Genomic DNA, 23,689 nt, shown 5'->3' with positions numbered 1-23,689 from the left:
AATTTATCCAAATACTCGTAGCTACCATATTTCAAGACAAATCACAAAGGTCTGTCATGTCTGACAGACATAAGCACCAACAAATAAATTGATCATTAGCCAAATTACGTTCGAATCAGTAAACGAAACAAAGCGCTATAGTTGAATAAATTCATATTCAAACATTTAAATTATCAGGTTCCGATTCAAAGAAGTTCATCTTGCCCATCGCTGCTACAGAGAGACTACCTCTAATAATTTCCATGAATCAAATCATAAACAGATTCAGATACAAGCAGAAATAAGGAGTCAGCCGCAATCAGAAAGCACTCCAATTAAATGTCATAAAAGTTCGAGGACCGAACCCAGCCCAGAAACGAAGCACACTGAAAATACCATTGTAAATCCAAATACTGAAAGTGATACGGATACAATCCGTCCGTTGTGGTGGCATGGAACCAAAGCGAAGGAAAGAGGGGCAGGAACGCTCATAAATGCAAAATCCGTTTATGATGGGACTCGAGGAATGGTAAATGGGGAATGGAGAGTTGAGAGTGGCAGTTGCAGTTGCAGCAATCTGGATGAGTTTGGATTAGCTTGTGTGTGGACTGATGGACTGATGGATGGTTTGCTGGATGGTTCGTTCGTTCGTTCTGGTTTACAAAAGCTTTGCCGCTAATTCATCATTATCTCCGGTCATAAGCGGATAAACCGAACAGCAGTTCTAGAGGATTGTGCTGCTTTGGATGGATGTATCTTTGTGTGTGTTCCCTCTCTTTCTGTAGCTGAATCTTTCTATATTTCCCTCTCTTTCCCCAGCTGTATCTCTGTGTAACTTCAACTCTTTTCCATGGCAGTGTGTGTGTTATTTTTTAATCATATTTTGTCTCATCATTTTCATTGACATTATTACAAAGTTAATTGCGGTAATTAAATATAATTATATTTGTAATTTATGAGGCGACCCCTTCCATGGTCAACCCTCTCCATTCTCCCCATCCATCCAACATTTCTTGTGTTGCTTTTTTGTCACTGTTCTGAACATTTTTTAGCTGAACATTTTCCATTGTTTGCTGTTTTTTTTGAAAACCTTTTTGCTTGGCTGCACACACACACACACACACACACACATACATACATACACACAAACACACCAAACGAGACGTGAATGTGGACTCCGACTAGGACCTGGGCTCCAGGACTGTTGCAGGATATTGTCGCGTTAAGTTAATTGGTTCCTAAGGCTCCTCTGCCACTACACTACCTCCACACCTCTCCCCTGTCCGTTGGCTCTCCGTTGTTTTTGCTCTGCTCCGAGTTCTCGGGTAATTGTCAGTGGCATGTCCGTTTGATGTCACAAAACTGGACGACATGTTGCCTCAAATTGTTTCTGTCGGCTAATCCCCGAGTTCCTCTATCGCTATCGCTATCGCCAATCCCTATCCCCTATCCCGTGCCCCAATCGCAATCCCCAATCCCAATCCCAGTGCCATTATCATGCCACTAAGGTGTTGTCCCCCAGTTAAAGGAATGCCAATATCTCGCCCATGCATGATGGAGGATAAAAAAGGTTCTAAGATTAGTATCTCGGATTCGTATCTAAGGATAAGTGGAGGGTGGTTCCCTCTGGGGCTTGTAGTTGAAGGATACATTGTACATGTGTAGTTTACTTTACAAAACCCGATGGTAAACTGCTCCTATCCCACAGAAATCTGAATGCAACTTTGGATGAAAACATTTATATTCAAAAATCAATGATAAATTATTATCATACTTTATTATCTTCTTCGATCATTTAATCCATTATGCAGATATGTTTATTATCATTCCAGAAAAGGTGTTGTCGAGTCAAAGGAATGCCAATGTATACTGGCATCTTTAAGGCTGGCATTCCGTTAAAGAATAAACAGTTGTGCCCACAAATCGTTGCTAAACGTGGGATCCCTGTCTCTATCTCTTTCTCGTTTTCTGCAGCACTCAAATAAAAACCGAAAATTAATTTAATTAAATGTCCAATTACGAAGAAATTTGTGAAAATGATCTGGTGTCTGGTGCGCTCCAAAAAGGTCTTTAAACGACTCGCAAATTCGCTCCAGCTATAGTGGGATATCTCTCCTTGGATCTGATGATTATATTGATGATGGAACGAAACCGTTAGACGCATTGGAATGCACTGCGAAATTAGGCAAAAGGAATCGACATAGAAATATAATTTCCAGCTCAACCAAATTGAGGGCCCCCAAAAAAAGCCTAAATTGGGGGCAATGCGGTGTATTATTTTTTGTATTTTTTGGATTTTTTTTGTTTTGTTGTTCTCAGAGGCTCTCTCGTTCTCTGTCCCGCTCTAAGTTTGCGGCATAAAATGTATAATTTTCTTATTATCTATAGGAAAAAGAAGGCAACAACGGGAATGGGAGTAGTCGTCGGGGCACAAGGAAAAGAAAGAAACTAAATGGCAAGGGCATAGCATACTACACAAGCAGCAGGAGGGAGCAGGGGAGAGCAGCGAGCGACGGAGGAGGATTACGGAATGGGAATAAAATGAATTCCATAAACAACTTTCCAAAAAGTAAAGAACTTTTTTGGGGGCAGAGCAAGCGGAGGAGGGTTGCAAGGCGGAGGGAGGGTTTGAGGGAGAGTTTCGGGGGGAGAGAGAAAGGTGAAAGGTGGCTTCAACCTTTTGTCTGGGGGCCATAAAAACGTCAAGACAGAGACAGAGAAAGAAAAGAAGGAAGGAAAGATATATAGAGAGAAAGGTATAGAGAGGAATCCTAGCGAACAAAGGATAACTGCATAGCTATGTGTGTGTGGTAGGTGTGTGTTTGTGTGTGTGTGTTAGTGTGTGCGCTCCTTGCGAAAACTTCAGCCCCGAAAAGCCATTTTTATTCTCCTTCAGCGTCGAATCGTCCGTCGTCGTTCTTTCTGAACATTTTTCCCCATGTATTATTTTTCGCCATTTTCGTAGCCCCCTCTTCAGCTCTGCTCTCCACCCCTCGTTGGCTCACACTCCTGCTCTCCTCCATCCTGGCATTCTTCTTCTGCACATTTCTTCTTTCCTTTTCCCATTATGAAATGAATTGCTTTTAAAGAAATTACAATGCGGACGACTTTTGGGATTGGGATTGTGGGTTTTGTCCATGGTCTGCCCCAAAGCGATGGGGTGGGTGGGTGGTGCTGGGCGAGGAGAGACTGGTGTGTGAGTGTGTGTGTGTGTGTTGGGTTGACACAAATTGCAAGGTCCAAGGCTGCACACACGCCTCCGCCCACTACACTACAGAGACACGCGGCAAAGCAAAGTCCAAAGAGATCCAACACAGAAGATAGAATCTCGAAAAGCCGCAGAACGCAAAACGCAGCCACGCCCCACACATGACACACATGGAGATAGATGTGGCGTACAGTGAAGTGTCGTTTAAGAGGACTTTTGAGGGTTATAGATATCCTGTATGCTGCCACTGTTCATTTAAAATTTAAATGCAAAGAAAGCATTCACAGTCAACCAATAATAAATAGAGGTGAATGATTTTCTGGGCCATGAAAGATGAGCGCATAACATAAAGATCACAGAACATCCCTTTAAATATGCTCTCAATTTATTTTGCATTGGTTAAAGTGCTTCCCGTATCTTTCGGTTTGTTGCAAGCTTTTCCATGAAACACAAACTTGTCCCTTTAAATGCTTTCCCCACTTTAAAAGTGTCGATGGGTTCTTAATCACCTGCCCAACACCCACAGCACTCCCCCCTGCTACCATCTGCTTTGCATACGCCACTGTTAAGCCCCCCCCTCCACCACTGTTTCACTGTTGATTTCTGTTGTTGTTGTTGTTTCTGGATGTGTTTATAAAGAAATGACACGCAATCCTTTGGGGGGCACGTGAGTTCATGGCATCCATGTGACTCTTCTGTCTACGCCTTCGCTGTTTGGGGGGCGGCGTGCGGCATGCTCTGTTCGTTCTGTGTTGCATGCCCAGGCATTACGCATTCGCAGCGTGTTCCATGTTGATCGCATAGCATGCTCGATTTGGCGCCAAAATCCCAGCAAACACAAACACTTCGAGTCAGGGGCAGACACTCATTCAGACACACTCGTTTCATTCATTCATTCATTCATCAGTTCTCTCTCTCTTGCTGTCTCTTTCTATCTTTGTGGCTGTCTCTCTTCCTCTTTTGACTTTGGCCTATGCGTGCTGGTCGAGAGCTGCGTGCCGCCATTGCAGCTGATAGATGCCCCACTACCGCAGTGCCCCCTCCCATACACTGAACCCTTTTGCCGCCAAACAAAACGCCAAGTAGCGTGTCCAAAAAAAAACATACATTGGCTAAAACAACAAACACCAACAACAAACAACAACAACAACAATGTATGGGTCATCAGCGTTCAGTTTGGTTGCAACTAAATTTTTGATTTTGCATACCCCCAAAACACTTGTGGATTCAAACCATCAACAAAACAGTAAAAAGAAGAATCGAATATGGAATATATGATATATGGTCTATAGTTCCATTAGGTTCTCAAAATAAACACGGGAAACGGGGATAAAAATCCCTTTTCATAGATCAAAACGATTGTCTCCCTTGGCGGCTACTCTCCTGTGAAGTAATCGAAATAACATTTATCACTTCATTAAGCGAAAGGACGAGGCCTGCAACCTCTGTTTACACAATTAATATGCAAATGAGGCAGGCACTGAGGAGACACATGTGGCATCTTAATGCGGCATCCACACACTGCATTCGGAAATATGCAAATAATGCGTTTAACAACTTAATTCGGTTCGGTTGGCCATTCAAGAAGTGTTTTTCCTTTTCCTTTTTTTTTTTTGTTCTTTGTTTTGCCTTTCGCTGACGATTAGCGCGGGCCGTGAACCTGCGAGCGAGCGAGCGAGTGAGTCTGTTTGGGAATCTGAATATTCCCATTCTCAGACAACAGTTGGTAGTACTCCTCCTCCTCCTCCAGATGCACCCTCTGTAGATACACCTCCTGCCGTAGATACTCCTTCTCCATCTGCTGTTCATTCCCTTGCTTTATCTTGACAAAGTTGCGCGATCGTTTTGTAGTCGCTTTTGGTTTCAGCTACTGCGATTCATTCTCCTCTTTTTCTTCTCTTGCTCCCTTTTCGGTTGACAAAATTAATGAGTTGGCTCTGAAGCTGTGAAGCTGCTGACCCCCCCCCGTGTGTCTCTCTCCTCTCACTATGTTGAACACTCTCTATCTCTGTCTGTTCTCCTCGTTAATTTTAACAGCTTTTTTTCGGGATGCTGGAGGCTTGAACTAAAATTTATGCGTGAATTTGGCGCAGATCCATTAAGTGGTCCATAGATTAGGAGGCCCCTCTGCTCTCTCTGTGTGTGTGTGTGTGTGACACTGACTCCGACTCTGGCTCTCTTTCGGGATCTGGGCCTTAAGTGGTTCCCGCCGCTTAGGGTGCCTCTCTGCCACACGGTAGCATGTTGACAGCTTCTTTAAATGGCGCTTAACTCTGTTTGTCTTTGTTTTGACATTTTCGAATATGCAAAAATGTAAATTCAATTAATTGTGACATTTTCAAGGCATACCAAACTGACAGATGAAGATGTTCTTTGTTTGTTATAAACGTAAAGAGGGTATGATAATTTAGAGCAGAGGTTGGTAACGCACAAAAGGAATGGGATTCTATTTACTCCCTATGGGGTATGCTTTTTTTTATTAGGATGTCATCCACTTAGTTTCCTTAATTTTTCTCCATGTCTATGTATTTTTTTCTCTATCAAAATTGATCAAAATGTGATACTAAAATCGCACAAATAGATAAAGTATCTGCAGGGATTATTCTAGTAGCTGAAGCTAGCCTTCATCTCCAATAGAGTCTCTTTATATTGATTCTCGGTTTCGGTTGCAAATATTTTATGATCTTTGTGGCAACAGCAATTCGTATCCGTCAGATACATTCCTTTGGTGACTCCTCTGTGGAGTGCATAAAACAGTACAGTTATAGCTGGCTATTAATGTGTGTTCTGTGTGTGTGTTTGTGTGTTCATAGTTTTATGAACTTTTGGGTTCAGCAGAGAGTTCTCTACCAGAATAAACGTCAACCATGGGCCCCCAGGCTCAACCAATAACAATATGTGGACTAACTAACTAAAACAACAGCAAGAAGAACTGAAACAACAACAAAAACTAGTGGCAACAACAACTAAACAAAAACAAAAAACAACAACCAAAGAAAACTGTGGCAAAAGGCAACTCATTTATTTTATCGATTAAACATTTTTGCGATTCGCGCAGCGGAATCTCTTTTGGAGCTCAGCCCTCCTCCCCTCCCCCTTCCGCACAAAAAGCACTGTGTGTGGAAAAAAATGTATCTACTACTGACACACACACAGATACACACACACACACACATGCTCTAATACAGAGAGAATGAGTAAGAGAGAGAGAGACAGTCGGGGGCGACATCAAAGCGCCGGGCAAAGGCAACTTTGAAAACCTTTTTGACAGCTGCGAACGAACGCTAAAACCAAAAGCATGAGGATAAAAGAGAGGGGGGGAATGCAGAAGAAGAAGAAAGAAGAAAGAGAAGCAGAAGGAGAAGAAAAAGAAAAAGTAGAGGCAAAAAGGTAGCAAAAACAGCCGCCAGCCAGCCAGCCTGCCTGCCTGCCTGCTTGCCGGGGTTCCACCCTGCTTTCTATGGTGGGCGCGGCCTTTATATTTAGTGGGGCGCTGGATTGGAGGAAGAGGGTGTGGGATAAGAGAGGGGGAGAGCGATGGGGGGAAGGGGTAGATAGAGGGGTACGGCCTACGGCTACTGTGCGCTAATGATGCGCATTTGGCATTTTGGCATTAATCATTTATCATTCCCCCCACCCCACCGGTGTGTGCCCCGACAAGCGCATAATTATTAAAAATTATTTCTGATTTCGATTTGAACACACCAGCAAGGGTATCCCGTGAATAGAGGGGATGAGGGAGAAACTTAAGAACAAAGAATAGGAGTTATATCTATATTATACGAATATATTGAAAGAGGGAACACAACTCTGGAATAAAGATATCTACACTAATAATATATTTGTTAGTATTAAAACTATCAGAATATCAGCAACACCCCATCCACTATCGTACCCCAAACAAAGCTTTCCAACTGCTCGAACCTTTAGGACTTTACTGAGTGTACCTTTTGGGTCTATTAGGATCTGATTGTGATAAACAGTAGTGTGTCAGTGTGTAGGATCCTTGTCTAAAAGCTCCCATGTATAATGCTTTTTCCTGCACACTTTCCCTCAACTATCGTTTTCCCTTGCACTCAAGTCCTTTTGTAAGCTCACTGGCAAAGTTAAACGATCCTTAATGGCCAGGAGGGTATCATGTACAACAAAGGGAATTGAAAGTATCACCTGCTCGGGGCAGGACACCCCCAACCACCTCCTCACTCGCCTTGTACTCGGGCACTGGTTCGCCTTCTCCCCCCCACCACCACCCTCACCACTCGCGACCCCTAAGCGCTCCACTTCAGCGCACACTAAAAACAGAAAAAAACGAAAAAAAACACCGAGAACAGGCGGCAACAGTGCGTCCTGGTTTTTGGTCCTGCCACACTCCAGCTCCTGGAACTGGGAACTGGAACTGTAGCTGTAGCTGTAGCGCTGCACCTTTGGTCGGTGGTGGATTTTAATGGAACGCTTTGGGTTAATTCAAAATTCTTTTGTTTTGCTTTCGCGCTGAGTAACCGGGGCTAGGCCTGGCTGGTCCTGGCTGGTCCTGGCCTCAGGACTCTAGAGGTCCTCGGGGTTGGCCAAAAGCAGGTGGTCAAAAGCAGCATAGTTTTTCGTTGGCTTATGGATTAGTGGCTAGCTAGCAGGGGGAGTGAGAGCTGCCCCTTTTTTATGGGCTTGTCTGGGCCTGGCGGCGGTTCACTGACACCAAACCTTATCCCAGATCCCGACTGAGTGCCTGATCCTGATCCCCTGACCAGACGGACAGGATAGTCTGACAATCGATTGGACTAAACCGCTGTAAGCAGGCCGTAAGCTTTTCAACACCTCCACAACATGACTGACTGATGCGAGACCACAGACACAGACCCCCCCTCCTTAAATGGCAACAAAGTTGCTGCCACATGAGATACAGACAGAGACAGAGATGGAGAGAAAGAAAGAGAGACAGAGTGAGAAAGAGAGAGAGGGAGAGGAATAGCTACATTTAATGGCTGATATCAGTGCCGCCCCTCATCCTAAATCTCCATCCCATACCATACCACATACGAGTCTCTATATACCCCACTGGCATATGGAGCAGCACTATTTAGGCTTCGATACGCTGCATTACGCAATGGTGTTAATTACCAACACACAGATACTAAGCACTCACACACACACATAGAGAGAGAAATACTTAGATACACACTCGCATAGATAAAGGGGTGGGGTGGGGGGGTGGTGGATAATCGCGAGCAACTGAAGCGGCGGACTGGAGGCAGTGGAAAAAACGGTTAACCAAAGACGGTAGCAAAAGCATTTAAAGCCCACGGCCCCAATGGAAAATCGTCCATTGAAAATCAAGAATTTAGTGGAGAGCAACAAGGCGAAGGGCATACCTTCGAAACGGCAAGGGGAAACTTTGGGATGTGTCGGGAAATTTAGAGAATAGTCCACAAATGCTCATACAAATCTAAACTCAAATGAAATCTCTCTGGGCGGACAGCCTACAAGCGGATATCTCTCTCCAGGAAACGTTCTTTAGGGCCAATGCATCTGGGGAACGCAATTAGTGCTACTTTTGTATAGGATGGAAATACTCAGCGTATTGCTTTTCCAAGTCCCTGAGCAGAACATCTCTTGGAAGAACTAAAGAGGGTCCAAAGATGTTATATATACATATGTACCAAGTATCAATACATTCGAAAGAATATAAATGCATTATAGAAATGTTTAGAAAATGGAAAGACAGCCATCTTGAAACTAAATTTGTTCGTAGAAAAGCCTTCCTATTAAACATAATATGTAAGCATAAGGTTTAGTTATTTTATAATCACACCACAAAATACATATGGATTTATAGGGAACTATTTGGAGAGTCCCTTTAAATATACACAGATATCCCAATAGATTCCAATATATAAAGTTCTGATATGAAAGATCACGGATGGTCATAAAAGGGTTATAAATATTCAGAGAAACAAAAATAAAGAATTTTTCACTAAAAATTTATCGAGAATTTCCATTAAAAATGCAAAACAAACTTTAGAAATTCCTTTGCCCTTAAAATGGAATATCCCTCTGCCAAATGTCATTCAACTTTTTATATCTACCGATCTGTGGCACCAGCAAGGTGCCCCCCTTGAGGCAAGGCGAGTGTAATTAACTAAATAGAATAACCCGCTAGTAGCTCTCAAGGCGAGAGATACTTTTAACCCCATGCAAAGGGCGCAGGCGCAACTAATGAGCAACGCAACCCTCCACCGTACCAGGAGCAGCAGCAGAACCACCGACACCACCATGGGCCACCATGTGTTGCCTCCCCCACCCACCCATCGATGTATCCTGGCAGCCTGCCTGCTGGTCAGTTCTTTTGACCAACATTAAATTGAGCTGCGACTCGAAATTTACGAGTAGGTAAAGGCAAAGGTCCTGGCTAGTGGCCATATGGTCATCGGCGGCTCCTGCTTTCCTGCTCTCCAAACGCAGCTCCGACCCAGAGCTCTGCAGAGGCGGCGGCATATGTCAGTGGCAGTGGGTTGTGGTTTTCCACTGAGAGGATCTCCCACTCCCTACACTCCCGCCTCTGCCTTGTGGGCCTTGTGGGAATACAAAAAAATTCATAGACTCCGAAAGGTAATTCATCAAAAATTATAAAAATTCATTTGTTGCAGAACGCAGAGAGGAGGGGGAGAAGTGATATATGTACGAGTATATGGGGGGTTGATCTTAGATACGAATCAGCTGAATGTAGATCATTGGAAGGGGAAGGTGGAGTATAGATTCGGACAAATGAAGTACGAGTATGTCTGAAGACTGAGAATGGAAATGCTTTCACTGTTTCAGGAAAAGGTTCCTAGAGCTGGAGTTCCATTCGACTGGAGGATAGAAATCAGCTTACTAATAGAACTTAAATGAGAATTAGAAAAGGATAATTCTATCTATACTCGTGCAAGATCTCTGATAGATTGTAGTCCATTAGTATAAAGCTATGATAATAACAGTTTCAGCAAAATAGGATGTGAATAAAAAGAATGTAATTCCCTTAAAAGATCTCAAAACACAAAGAAAGTAGAAAGAACTACGCCAAAGTAACATTAAAAGTACAAATTAGGAAAAGTCGGAGAAGTGGGCAAAGCATATCACATGAATGTATGATTGTCCCTCACTCTTGATATCGGTCTTTAAATTCCTCTTAAATATCTTTCATGCCCATCACTTACCTCCCAATATATCCCTCATATTCTGCAAAGACTTTCCTTATAAAATGGTTCTCCTTTCCCCCGATATGAGTACACTTCAACCCCTTTCCCACACCCATTTATCCAACAAGTTTTGCAACTCAATCAAAGTGCATAAAATACGAGTGCTTGAACTTTAAACACTATTTCAAAGGCTTCGACAGGAGCAGCAGCAACAACAACTGCAACAATAGATACAACTGCAACAGCAACAATTGCAATTGCAATTGCAACCTGCAACATGGCTAATTACAATTTCACCCAGCAACAAACAGAACTTTGCAACAAGAACTGCAGCAAGAAGGAAGCATTGCAAAAGGATACCAGCTGCCGCAATCAATAATATGAACATACACTGCCATATACAATCTGCATCTGTATTTACTGTATTTACTGTATATACCGTGTGCAACATTAACAATATAGAGAGGGACAGAGAAAGAGAGCAGAGCAGAGCATAAACAACAAGCTGATAATCAATAAAGCAAAAGCAGGACCTCATATATCCATAACAACCAACAAGTGGAACCCAACAGCGCGAGAGGCTCCCCTCTTCCATATAGCGGCAAAGAAATGGGTGGTAAGGGTATGTGGCAAGACTAACTTTGAATACTTGTGGCAAGGGCCAGCAGCAACTCTTAGCAAACGGCACTGGCCTCCAATTGAAAAGTGCACCTGAAGTGATTGAAGTGCTTGCAGCGCAAGGAAGGAGCCAAAATAAATAGATTTTCACATGTTTTATGGAATACATAATATGTGATATAAATACATATAAGAAAGGAATTTTACAGAGCTGAACTCAAAGAAGGGATACAGAAATGGGTTCAATAATATAACCCAAGAAATGGCATCAAAACTTATGTAAGATTATTTTTGAGGAGCCAACGCTAAAAATAATCCTGAATAAGCTCAATATTGCCATCCATAGCTCGAATTATAAAATATATATTTTATTCCTTATATTTGGATTTAACGCGCTGAAAACCCTTTGTTTTCTCTATTAATGTCCCCTGCAGACTTTTCGACTCTGCTGAAACATAAACTTCCACTTAATTCGTTTCACCATCGACAGGCAGCCGCATAATTCGCTATTTCTTGATAAAGAACAAACTCAAAAAACAATTACACTTTACTGCAGCTACTGCAAAAAAAGAAAATGAAAATAAAACAAAAAAAACAGGAGGTCCCCACCCTGCGGACTGCTGCGGACTCTGACACCGCGACTCTGACTCGCTCGACTGACGCAAAATTGTCACCTTGCCTCTCCCTGCTGCAATGCACACCTGCAATTATACGTACGAGTGGCAGGTCCGAGAGGGACTCGGCGATCTCTCTCTATAGAGTTCTGGGTTCTGTGGTGGCACCCCTCCATCATAGGAGTTTTTATTTTGGTATATATTTTTTAATGCTTTTAATGAACAGATCAGAGAATGTGTGTTCCTCTGAGCTTCTCCTCTCTGTTTTACAACATTTTAATTGAGCTCATAAGTGCCACAGCAGAGACCAGCTGCCCTTCGGTATCTGCTACCCCTAAATATGCTTGCAACACATGCAAATATTACGCATACGACGCATGTGGCTGGCAAACAATTTCAATAAATAAATGAAACATTGGCTGAAGTTTGCGGCTTGCGTGCAAATATTTTATTGGGAATTTATCTATTCAATTGGATTTCGTGCTTTTAGAAAAAGTTTTTATTGGCTTTCGAAAGGTTTTCCCAAAGCGAAGGGAACAGAAATGTAAATTTATGTTTAAATCATATACAAAGAGTTAAAGATAAATTAGAGCTTCAATTACTCACAAATTTACACACTTCTAATACCAAATATGGAAGGATAAAAAAAGGAAAAGATTACCTAATCCCAGACCTATGGAATCTCCTGTCTAATTAATATCTAATTTCTGTAAAAAATAGCTTCGAATAGGTTTCTTTTGCATCTACATCTTCAGTGATATATTTTATATCCAAAATGTAACATTTATTGGAAGATAGATATGTTTAAAGTAGTTTCTTCCCTATTTAAAGATTTGAATTTACTAAATGTACTTTTAATACATGTTGTAGTTCAAGTAGATCTTTTCGTATGCTAATTTACCGCTCATCAGTTCAATTTGGATCCTACATCTGCCCCTCTATGTAACTACACTCCACATGTACTCCATTCCAAGGCCAAGGCGGCGCCGCATAGCTGATCAGTGGCTCATGATTATGGGTGTCGTACATCTAGTACTTCGTATCGAAGAAGCGTACGGAGATGGAGACCCGCAAAGCGTGTGGGCGTGTCTGCAGTGGCAATTCCTGCCACAATTTTAGCATAATGCGTGTGTTCTCATATATTTATATACATATTGTATGATGGCAAACACCATTCTTTCATTCTCGGGTGCTGCTGCTGCTGCTGCTGCTGGGAGTTAAGTACACAAAATTATCAGAAATTAAATGTGCACCTTTTGGAGATTCCGATCTCCTCCAGCGAGCAGCCAACCCTGTGGGCCCTCAGGGGGGAGCTCAACATAATGATCATCATCTTGATCATCATCTTGTGGAACTGTTTGTGGCTACTGTAATTTCACGCTGCCCTGCCCCCGACATGCATAATGCAAATCAATTTGAAGAAATACTGAAGGAATACCTTATATGTGGCAGGAGGATGGGAGATGATGGCCAAAGGGCCAAAGTCAAGAGCCAAAAGTGATTTGTCAACGATTGCCCCAGAGATCATTAATAATCCCTGTATTGTAGAAAAACCAGTAGCTGAAAGGTGGCCTGGGAATACATGTGAGAGATTGATAGGGCCAGCCATTGAGCTCGTCAGCGGGTGGCGCCTCAAAAGGTGGCAAGTGGGTAAGTGGCAAGTGCAGCCACTCATTCGTATTGATTGAAATCTTTCACACACACACACACAGACACCCAGCCACATACACAGCATTGCCATGGAATACCGCCTCCCGCTGGGCGCTGGTTTTCAATCTGTTGTACGAATATCTGTATCTCTGTACGAGTGTGTATCTTTCGGTTGGGGAATCGGTATCGGGTATCTCTCGTGGGGACGCACTCACCTTTTGCCGTTCCGTCGCCTCCGCTTGGTGGCGTAGACGGTGCCCAGCTGGCTCATCGCTAGGGCGGAGTTCGTTATGGTCGCCGTTGTGAATGATTTTTACTCTTCTGATTATTATTTTTCTTATATCAATTCTTCGCTCGCTCGCTCGCTTGCTGTTCTTGTGGGTTTCTTTTGCTCTTTTCTTTGCCTTTTTGTTGTAATTGGTTTTTATTTATTGATTTGGTTTACTCTGGCCACACGGTTGATCCACCAGACAGCCACCAGAAGCTTCTTCTGGCTGCGCTTGCATCCAGGGAGATCCTGCTGCTGCTGCTTCTGCTGTTGCTGTTGCTGCTGCTGCTGCTGCTTCGATGTCGTTTTCGGTTTCGGTGCTGTAGCCACGCGTAAATTTTGTTTCTTTCTTGCTGGTATTTTATTTTTAATTATCATCACGCTTACATTTTGCTTGCTTTTTCATCGCGCTGCCTTCTTTCCTCTTATTGCACTGGAGTTTCAAGCGGTATCAATATGTACTGTACGAAGAGGGAGGGAGTGGATGGGAAATCTCGGATTTAGCCATTGAGAAAACACTATTGGGCTGGGAGGCATTGTGATGGGGAAAGCCTTGGGATTGCCACTAAGCCTAGGCTTATGCTTTGTCTTTGGGATTTGTGTTGGGAAAATTGTAATAAGATTTGTCCGTAAGCTCTAGAAGCCCAGTAAGTGAAGGTACTATACATGTATTGAATTTTTGTATCCTGCATTTAAACGTTTTTAACATCTTTTCGGTAATTTTAAGAAGTTATGATTATAATAGTCTGCTTTATAAAAGTAACATCCCATTTAATTATACAAAAATGTTTAATTTATTTGCACAACTTTATGGAAACCATAAAAGTTTACTTTATGAGGCTATAAACTTTTACTTTAGAAAACTACAGCAGCTTGTGTACCTTACTAATACTCGTACTCGTACTATTCAGTGAGAATTCATAAACTCAATAAATATAGTTATCCGTAATCTCTCAGCTCTGATAAGTTATTATAGTATGGTTCGAAATTCTATTATATTATTTCCCGTAGGAAAAGAGATTATATAATTTGGATAAAACTTTATTGAAGTGTTTTACTTGAGGATAGAAAGAAGGCAAATTTCATATAGAAAATTGTATAGCTTTGAAGAAACTTTATTTAAATTAATATAGTGAACATTTCATGAATGAAATCTTTTTAAGATTTGCTGTAACTTCAATAGAACTAAATATAAGAGTTCTATGTTAGAAGGCTTAGCAGAAAATCTAGCAAGAATGGACGAAGCACGAAGTAAGATGGAAATATGAAGTAACTTTTTGAACGTTAAACTATTAAAGTTCAGACTAAATTTGCATCTAGATTTGTTGTCTTCGTCGGCATGATTCGTTCATTAACATCAAAGTTCTATAAAAAAAACCATATATTTCTATAAGGTCACAACTGTATGTATTCTGTCAAGATAAATAAGTTCCATAAATAGTTTTCTATATTTTCCAAGTGGGAATTGTAAAGATTACTAAACTCAAAGCCTTGCAACGTTTCCGCACTAGATTTTTCTCTCTATAGAGAAGGACTCTCTCCCTCTCCCTCTAAGTACTTTCTCAATGGCTTTTCAAATTTAAAATTTGCCCTTTATTTTGTTTTGATTATTGGGGTTCCTTTTCGTGTTTGTTTTTGGGGTTCTGTTTTGGTTCTTTTAAGGGGGCCACACTTTTGCTTTTTTCACTTGCACTTGCAACACTCTCATTGGTTTTGTTGTTGTTGCTGCTGCTGTAATTGTGGTTTGGGCTTTGGGTTTATCAATGACGATGACGACGACGCATGCAACAAACAGCAAAAAATCAAAATCGACACGGAACCAAAAACGCTAACGCAAGAACGGCACGCAAATCATTTGTGGCACGATCGACGATGCTTGCCGGTAGCTGGAGCTACAGCTGCTGTTGCTATTGTCTCTGGGGGGCGCCACAGGCAGAGGCAAGTTGTCAAAGTGACATTTGTCTGGCCTTGCCCCAACACGCACACACCCACCCACAAACACACACACACGTGTGTGGCATGAGCGGAGTGGAATGACCGCCGGCAGTCTGCACTTGCACTTTGTCTCTCTTTTGTGGCATACAAATTTCTTGTTTATTATTCTTCTGGTTCTTGTTCTTTGTATCCTCTTCCTCCTGCGGCTACGTCTAGGTCTAGGGTTTGGTCTAGGGTTCGGTTCTCCTCTCTTTCTGTGTTACAGGGTATCTATCGCGTGACAGGGATGGGATGTATGCTGCGTTTTTGGTCTAGATTTCACTTTTACACTTGCGCACACACACACAGGCACACACACTCGGATCTGGGATGCACGCACCTTTTGCGACGGCGACACGGGCTTTGAAGAACCGTTAGTTTTGAGAAGCAGCTGACTACACGCGAGCGCCAGAAACGAATGAATGAGCCAAAACGCGACGAGGCAGAGACGAAACGCAGACGTTTGAAATGAAATTGACTGGCAGCAGAGCGGGAAGGAGAGGGAGGGAAGCAGCACCAGAGCAGCAGAAGCGCCGACGGCTTTGTTTGACCATCCACTGTGGGGCGCGACCCCCTCTACCGTCTGTTGTTTGCCGAAAAACTATTGCGCTCTCTCGCTCTCTCTCTTTTTGGGCGCGACTGACACTGACTGCGGGCCACGTTAACGCTTTGAAGTTCTGGTTGGAACTGAAATACGAAATTGGAAACGTGTGGAAAAAACCAGGCGAGAGTGGAACACATGTTGTGGAGGGTCGGTCGTCCTGGCAACGTGATCGTTAAACTGCGAAAGAAAGAGCGAGAGAGAGACCAGTGTTCCATTGTTCCAGCGTTCCTTTGTGCAACGTCATGCCTGCGCTTGTGTTAGTGACTGGAAAGTCAGAGACAAAGAGGGAGAGAGAGAGAGCAACAGACCAACCAACCAACCACCGACACTTATGGCGTAGCTATCTAACTCGCTTCCACTGTGAACAGCTCTCTGTGAGAACATCTATTGCCGGCTCTTTCGCGCCAATGGCCAGACAAGATTTCTGTGCTCTCATCGTGCATCTGTTAATTAATTAGGCGGTAATTAAGAGTTATCATTGAATGGGCTATCATTCAATGACATCACTTGTTCTCCCTTTCTCGTTCAGAGATATCACTCAATTTGGTTAGAGGATTTCTTTGTTTTGTTCTTTTCCTTTTGGAAAATGCAAATTTTATTTGGTGTGACCAAAGCCATTAAAGCCATAAACATGAGCACTCAGTTTGGGGCCTTATCGCGAATGATTTATTCATTTGTGCCACATGACAGGAGCACCACCAACAACAACAACAGCAGCAGCAACTACAACATGGAGTATGAAATGTACACCACAAAATTCTATAGCAGCAACAGCAATAAAACATATATCTAGGCAGTCAAAATGTCGGCACTCAAGAAGGCACTAGTCTTAGCCATATGTTCGTTCTTGGCCCAACCGCATGTCACAGATGGTCTGCCATTTTGGCGGGGGAAGCAGGAGGGGCTCGCCTAGTACTCTCCTTCTGTTCTTTGTGACGTCAAAGGTGGAGGATGTCGGATGGAGAATGGAGAATGGAGTTGCACTGTCAATTACATTGCGTGCAGGAATTCAATGCAAAGTCAAAGAGAAACCAAATGTTTATCTAGCCACTGGATGGAGGAGTCTGATGCCTGTCCACCTCTCACAGAGCCCAATGAGCAAAAAGGAAGGACAGAAAAAAACAAAGGGAAGAGTAGCAGCAATAAGACAAAAACAATGACCAAAACAAAAAGAGAGGACGTAATATAAAATCTAGTTGCAGGTGTCGAAGTTTTTGCTACCGATTGTTTCAGCTACAGGTTTATAGTTATAGATATAGTTTTTCGAAAACAAGATAGACAGGCAAACATATTACATAATCTGAAATACATAACGTTTCATGGCGGTAGAAGGTCTTTCACTAATTTTTAGTTTCCGGCCTATAGTTCTCAAGGAATCTCTATCATTGTAAAGTAGTTTCTGCGGTGGAGTTAATAACTCTGGGCTCGCCAGGGCCTCTTCCAAAATATTTCTATATATAGAAAGAGCTACGAGAAATGGGGAATCCGATCACGTTTAGACGGTAAAAGAAGTAGTGGACGTTGAATAACTGTCCGCCCAGTGGGGTGGAAATGGATCAGTAGTAACCAGAACGTACTCTCTTGCTGGGGGCCTCTGACTTTTGCGTTTTACGTTTATTTTTCGTTTTTAGGTGCTCCAGTATTCGCAATTTTGTATATCATGACCTGTTAAAATCAAAATAAGTGCATTCCGCTGATTTATGTAACAGAATTTATATTAGGATGTATTGATAATCAAATTGGGTTTGCAACAGCTTTTAGCTGTTTACTATTTAAAAATAATATGTTTAATTTAATGGGTGAGCTTCTTTTTATTTATATTTAAATATGTATGTAAATATATACAAACTAAGTGCATACATACCTACATGGCATTGTTTTATAGGGAACTATATATAGAAACGATGAGGGTATAGCAAATGAAAAAGAAAACAGAAGGCCACGTATATCAATCAATGGCACTAATAAGTAAGTGGAGTGCTCAACCAGTTCTCTCTTCAAGTCGATCCCCTCCCCCCATCTTTTAGATCATCGAGCAGCTTATCAATTTACGCTTCAACTTCGTGGACAGCAGCAGCAGCAGCAGCACCGTGGCAGAGGGTTAGGATGTACACACAGTGCAGGTGCTTTTCCATCCTCTTCCCTCTTTTCCATCTTTTTGCACTTGTTCTCCTCTCTTTGTCGTCGCTTGTGTGGAACTGCTCTTGAGTACTGGCGAAACGATGCAGCAGCTGCTAGCAGTGGATGGCCTCTCACTCTCAATTACTCTCCTGCAGTAGAGGGTGCTGCGATCTAGCTGCTGCCCTGCCTGCCTCGTTTAGCCAGTGCTCAATTCGCTGCTGATATTCTCTCTTGTCGTTGCTTTGCTGTTGGCGCTCGCTCTCGCATATCAATTTCGCGATGACGTCCGTCCCTCTCGCCTGATGAGGAATTATGTGTGTTGTGTAAGTTTTTGCCGCGATCCCTTAATGCGACTACCCTGTCGTACGTATCCCCCCCTCTCTTTAATTTTATCCCCCAGTGCCTAATTTCGTAACAAGTTTCTTATTAACTCGTTTTTCTTCCTCGTTGGCTTTTGGCCAGCAGCTGCCTGGTCACATCAATGTCACTGCTGATCACATCTAGACAAGCACTCTATATGGGATCTATATAATTTGCCAATTAAGCAGGGTCCTAACCCTTCCCTTCCCGATGGACAGTCAAAGACTGACAACATTAGCTGGGCTACAAAAACGCCACAAAAAACACAGAAACAAATAAGGCGAAAATTCCACAAAAAAGTATAGAGAAAACCATAATGCATTTCCCCCACAATGTTTACGCCGATCCATTGGCGGCGCCAATTATATGTAATTATTCTATGTACACTAAACAACAAAAACTGGGAGCTGCAACAAGGCACAGCCATAAAGGATAAAAGTAAACAAATGGCAATCTGTGCATACTCTGGTTTCTGGTAATATAATGGGTATTTAAGACTGATGGGAAGGGTTGAGACAGTCAGAGATTTGTGGAAAAAGATATAAACCGAAAGGAATAAGACTACGAACAATAAGAAAATAATTGGAATAAGACTGAGTCGTTAGATAAGATTATCACCAGAAGATCAAGAATTGCCTATCTGAGCTTCATTGGAATTACCATATTTTATATTATATTCCATCTTGTAGGGTAAATCCCATTTTGAAAGCTCCTGAAGCTTTGGAATAAATATTCCTAGCAGATCGGCCACTTTAATGCAATTTTAATCGATATCTTTTGGTACGAAACTATGAAACATTGCATAAAGTCCATTAAGATACTAAGACTCACAGTCTCTTTTTGAATCTTAGCTACTCAGAAATTGTCTCTAGATCTTTACAATTACAGGGTATCCCTCCACTCCAGCTGCATTCGCCTTCATCGCCAAAACAATCACCGCCAACTGGCTATAAAACGATGTTTACCTTTTAGAAAAATGCAATCCCCAAGTCTCATACCACTCTGCCCACCCACCTCTCAGGCAGCGCTCTGCTTCGCCCTTTGCCCGTTAAGTAGCCGCAATTATAATTGCCATTTGTGGAAGGCCCAAAATGGCTGCCTTTGTCAAAGGTATAAAATAAAATGCACACTCTCAGATACACACACTGACACAGACAGAGACACACACTCGCACAGAACAATGGACATGACAAACACACAAAAAAAGAAACAACGACTCAAACTAAAATGTCATTTTAGACAGAACACAACACATGAAAACAACAACAAACAAGTACGGAAAAAGGCTGGAAAAAAATGCAAACAATGGCCGCCAGCAAAGGCAGCAGCTATACGGCTATAACAACCCGCGATCAATTGCGCGAGATAAGTGGACACCGCCACCACCACAACACAACCACTGCACCACACCACACCACACCACAGCACAGCACATTGGGAATGGGCGACCAACCCAAACGGCCCAGCTGGCCCCCTGCCCCATGCCCCATGCCTCCTTAATGCCCTTGCATTGCTGACATATTTCAGATTGAATTTTCCCCTCACTGCCCATAAACAGAGAACAGGAGTTGGCCGACTATAGACAGGGTTTTGTCACAGGAGAGTAGAAATACGGAATTTTCTGTAGGATATCATTCAGATTGTTCACAAAGATCTTCAGCATATTCTATGTTCCAAAAAGAAGACTCCAAGGAAGGGAATAACTCCCAAGTTTCCTCAGGACTTGAAATTTATTTACAAGTATTAATATAATTAATATATTAAGTAATATAATTAGATCAATTTGAAATATTAAATTTCTTTCATCTACATATTTTCTCGTATATGATTATGAGTGTACCGTACCTATTTCCCTCCAATATGGCACACATTTTCTTAGGGTATCCCTGAACACCGGTGCGAGCAATTCACACATTGGCTGATGTTTGTTTAGAGCTCTGTGTTTGGGGCCGTATCTGACAGATACACAACACATGTGTAGCCCGTGTTGTAGTTAATGTTATGGCTTCATGTCGTGGCTTTATGGCTATTGTCATGTCGTGTATTTGACACTGTCATTAGAGCTAATGCCAAAGCTAACCCTCAAACCCATCGACTTGCCAGGTTCCCTATTCCTATTCCCCACACCAGGTCCCCATCCTATCCCGGACTGCCTAATTATGCGAATGTCAATCTTTGTCGGCGTTTAAAAGCTTTCTTTATGCGATTGCCCGACTCCGATTTCAGAGACCCAAACAAAATATGATTTATGAAGCGATGCAGCTAACGGATACGATGCTTAGGACTTAGGACCCGGTTCAGTTCAGGAATGGTCAAGCGGTATCTGAAACAGTTAATCGGCAGCAAAATTAATAAATCCGTTGAGTTTAATAGAGTTCAAAAAGCAAACTCCCAGATGGAGGATGGTGGATGGAATGGCAAGGCATGGTAAGGGAAGAGAAGGAAGGGGAAGGAATGAACGAACGCACGGAACAAAGCGAAAGGCACACAGGCAGACAGACGGGCAATGGCAAACTGGTCGGTCGGTTGTTTGGTCGGTCGGTCAGTCCCAGATATCGTACGCAGTCAAAGTCCCAGTCGAAGTTGGAGCTGCAGTTTGCCTTTGGGGTCAACGCCGCCAAGATGTTCCCAGAAAGATCAGCAAATGAAGATCTCAATGGGCTGGCTAGCTGGCTGCCAGCCTCACTGGCTGCTCCTCGTCTAGGCCATGCGCTCAAATAAATTCAATCTAAATTGTAAGTTTGTTTAGCTGGAGGAGCAGGCTCTCGGAGCACAGCGGGTACAGCGGGTACAGCGGGGCGGGGGCTATCCTATAACAATAATAATAATAATGCAGCGAGTGCTCAAGCGAAAAGAAAGAGAGATGTTCAAAGAGCCAAACAAACCAAATTAATCGAACAGACTTCGGACTCGGGACTGGGCAAACGTAGCGCCTCTTCGAGCAAAAACTTTGGCTATTTTCGGGGCGCAAATAAGATTGATCTTTTGTAACTTCCATGCTTTTTTTTCGTTAGGGATCCAGGTAGTATCCCCATTCCGTTCCTCTGTGGAGCCTGCATCCATCCAGCAGCGGTAATTTGTTATCGCGATGATTTATGAACCATTGGAGACTCTGAATCCGACTCGACTCCGTTTAGTGGGTGTTTACTTAAGGGGAGAGAGGGTTGGGGGTTGGGGTGCTGGTTTCGAACCATTCTAGTGCCCAAGACCGCCCCAGGGCTAATCCAAACACTAGATGGCGCTGCCAAGGCCTGCTCCTTGATGGATTTGTTGCACACCAAACAAAACAAAACAAAAAAAGAAACGGAGAATAGCAAAAGCCCCTTTTCAATTCGTAGCAAACACCAGACCCAGAGTCCAGGGGTCCGTGCCCACTCCACAGCAAGAGTGTGATGTGAATCGCTTGGCACGTTTCCGCATTTTCCTGGCTCCAAAACTCTCTCTTTGCTCCCCTCGCCACGCTGCACTCCTGGATCAATTGCAGCAGCCGCAGGGCCACAAAATGATATTGTAGCTCTATATTATGGAAGTATTTAAGCTTCTAAACGATTCAATCTGCAAACAGTTGGCTCTTGCAGAACACACTCCGCAAACACACTGCGAGAAGAGTGTAGCTCATCTGTAGCTAAAAGATCTCCCAGCCGAAGACCCGTTTCTCGCAGTGAAGCTGGGGCTGTGATGTCTAAATAGCCAAGAAGTCTAAACATTTTTATTTATGCTCCAATAAATGTACAGAAAATTGCCCAAGTCCCAAGACCCAGTCCAAGAGCTGGCACAGGCGTGGGCGATAATTGAGAATTTATTCGATGCGTTTTGGGGCGACGTTTATCTGGTCTAAACGGTTTCAGGTTTATTCTGCTTCCTGTTTGATGACATCAGGGCGTTGCCCCGCCCCGCCCCGCCCCAGCCACCTGTCCCAGAGGCGCACAAACCATTAATCAGGCCAAAAATGTTATATTCAATAAACTGCTCTTAATGATAACCCCAGCTCTGGGGATGGACCCATTCCGGCTGTAATCTGTTTTGGGGTCGTCCGAATTGTCAACATAATTGCCATCGAAGCAAAACACCAGCAGCCAAAGCGTTGAGGCTAATGGCTCCAAATAACAATGATTAAGATGCCAAAGGATCCCGGGATCCCAGTCCCAAAGCCCAGTCTCAGTCGCAGTCCCAGGGCCCATCGCCCATTGCCCAGTCATTCAGGCAGAGAGAGAGCAGGAGGAATGGAATGGAGGAGTGTGAGGGATCTGAGCTCCGCCGGCGGCAGATCGTCGCGGTTGAGTCGCGCGAAACTCGAGATCGTATCAGCAATGCATCGGCAGAGAGATCCTCAGAAGAGTCGCTGCCGAGTAAGCCAGAAACCTGTTGACATTGATATTGGTATTGGTAATGGTATTGATATTGCTCTGGCTATTGATTCTCCCCACTGCGACATATATCTTCTTTTCTGTGCCTGCTTGCTGGTCCTGCTTTTGTTTTACGCCACGCAGGTGCGTAGTCCGATCGGGGGGCAGCTATCGATCAGATCTGAAGCTCAAGGGAAGGTTCTTGGCTGTGGAGTTGAATGAATGATATACCCTTCCAGTAAGCTGATTATGTGAGTGATGATTAATCATCGATAAGTAGGGATAAATAGCGACAAGTGGCGGTAAGAAGCGATAAGCTTTTGATGCTGAAAAGTTATGGAATTTGTTAAGGAAAAGAAAGCATAGAATCATAAACTATTCCTTTATGGATTCGCATTCTGTTCATTCGTTTCTATAAAGCAAAGTCAAACCTTGTCTTTGGAATAATCTTAATCCATTCCCACTAAAACCATCCGCAGTTTCAGCTACGCCACTGCCTTCTGAGTATCCCGATCTGACACCGATCTGATCATGGCACACGTCTATCATAAGTCAGGGCACTCGCCTTGGTTCGCCTCGTCCCCTTCTCGACTGCTCGTCACCTGACAGAGGCCGAAGTTCTCACGTTGCGAGGGAGTATCACTCGTATTGGAAGCGCCCCCGATCCGATGTGTAACCCGATGACTTGTGCATTCTTTTACGGCTAATTTAACCGATTAGCAAGTGGTGTCCCCCCCGTTCGAGTGACACGAATTGAATTTTGAGTTGGAGTTTT

The 23,689-nt window shown here is 43.1% G+C and overlaps 1 protein-coding gene across 1 annotated transcript in view; it reads right to left on the bottom strand.

Moving 5' to 3' along the window:
- LOC111068446 (circadian locomoter output cycles protein kaput) overlaps positions 1-13,606 on the bottom strand; it is a 33,869-nt gene extending 20,263 nt beyond the window's left edge. Inside the window, 1 exon segment of the mRNA XM_041595119.1 lies at positions 13,457-13,606. Within this exon segment, the coding sequence (XP_041451053.1) occupies positions 13,457-13,512 (56 nt within the window). The 5' untranslated portion in view covers positions 13,513-13,606.
- Positions 13,607-23,689: the final 10,083 nt, after the last annotated feature.

The sequence above is a fragment of the Drosophila obscura genome, unplaced genomic scaffold, assembly GCF_018151105.1.
Source record: "Drosophila obscura isolate BZ-5 IFL unplaced genomic scaffold, ASM1815110v1 contig_4, whole genome shotgun sequence".
In the NCBI taxonomy this organism is placed as follows: domain Eukaryota; kingdom Metazoa; phylum Arthropoda; class Insecta; order Diptera; family Drosophilidae; genus Drosophila; species Drosophila obscura.
The sequence above is the reverse complement of the archived record's forward strand: the minus strand, read 5'-3'. Positions and strand labels throughout refer to the sequence as shown.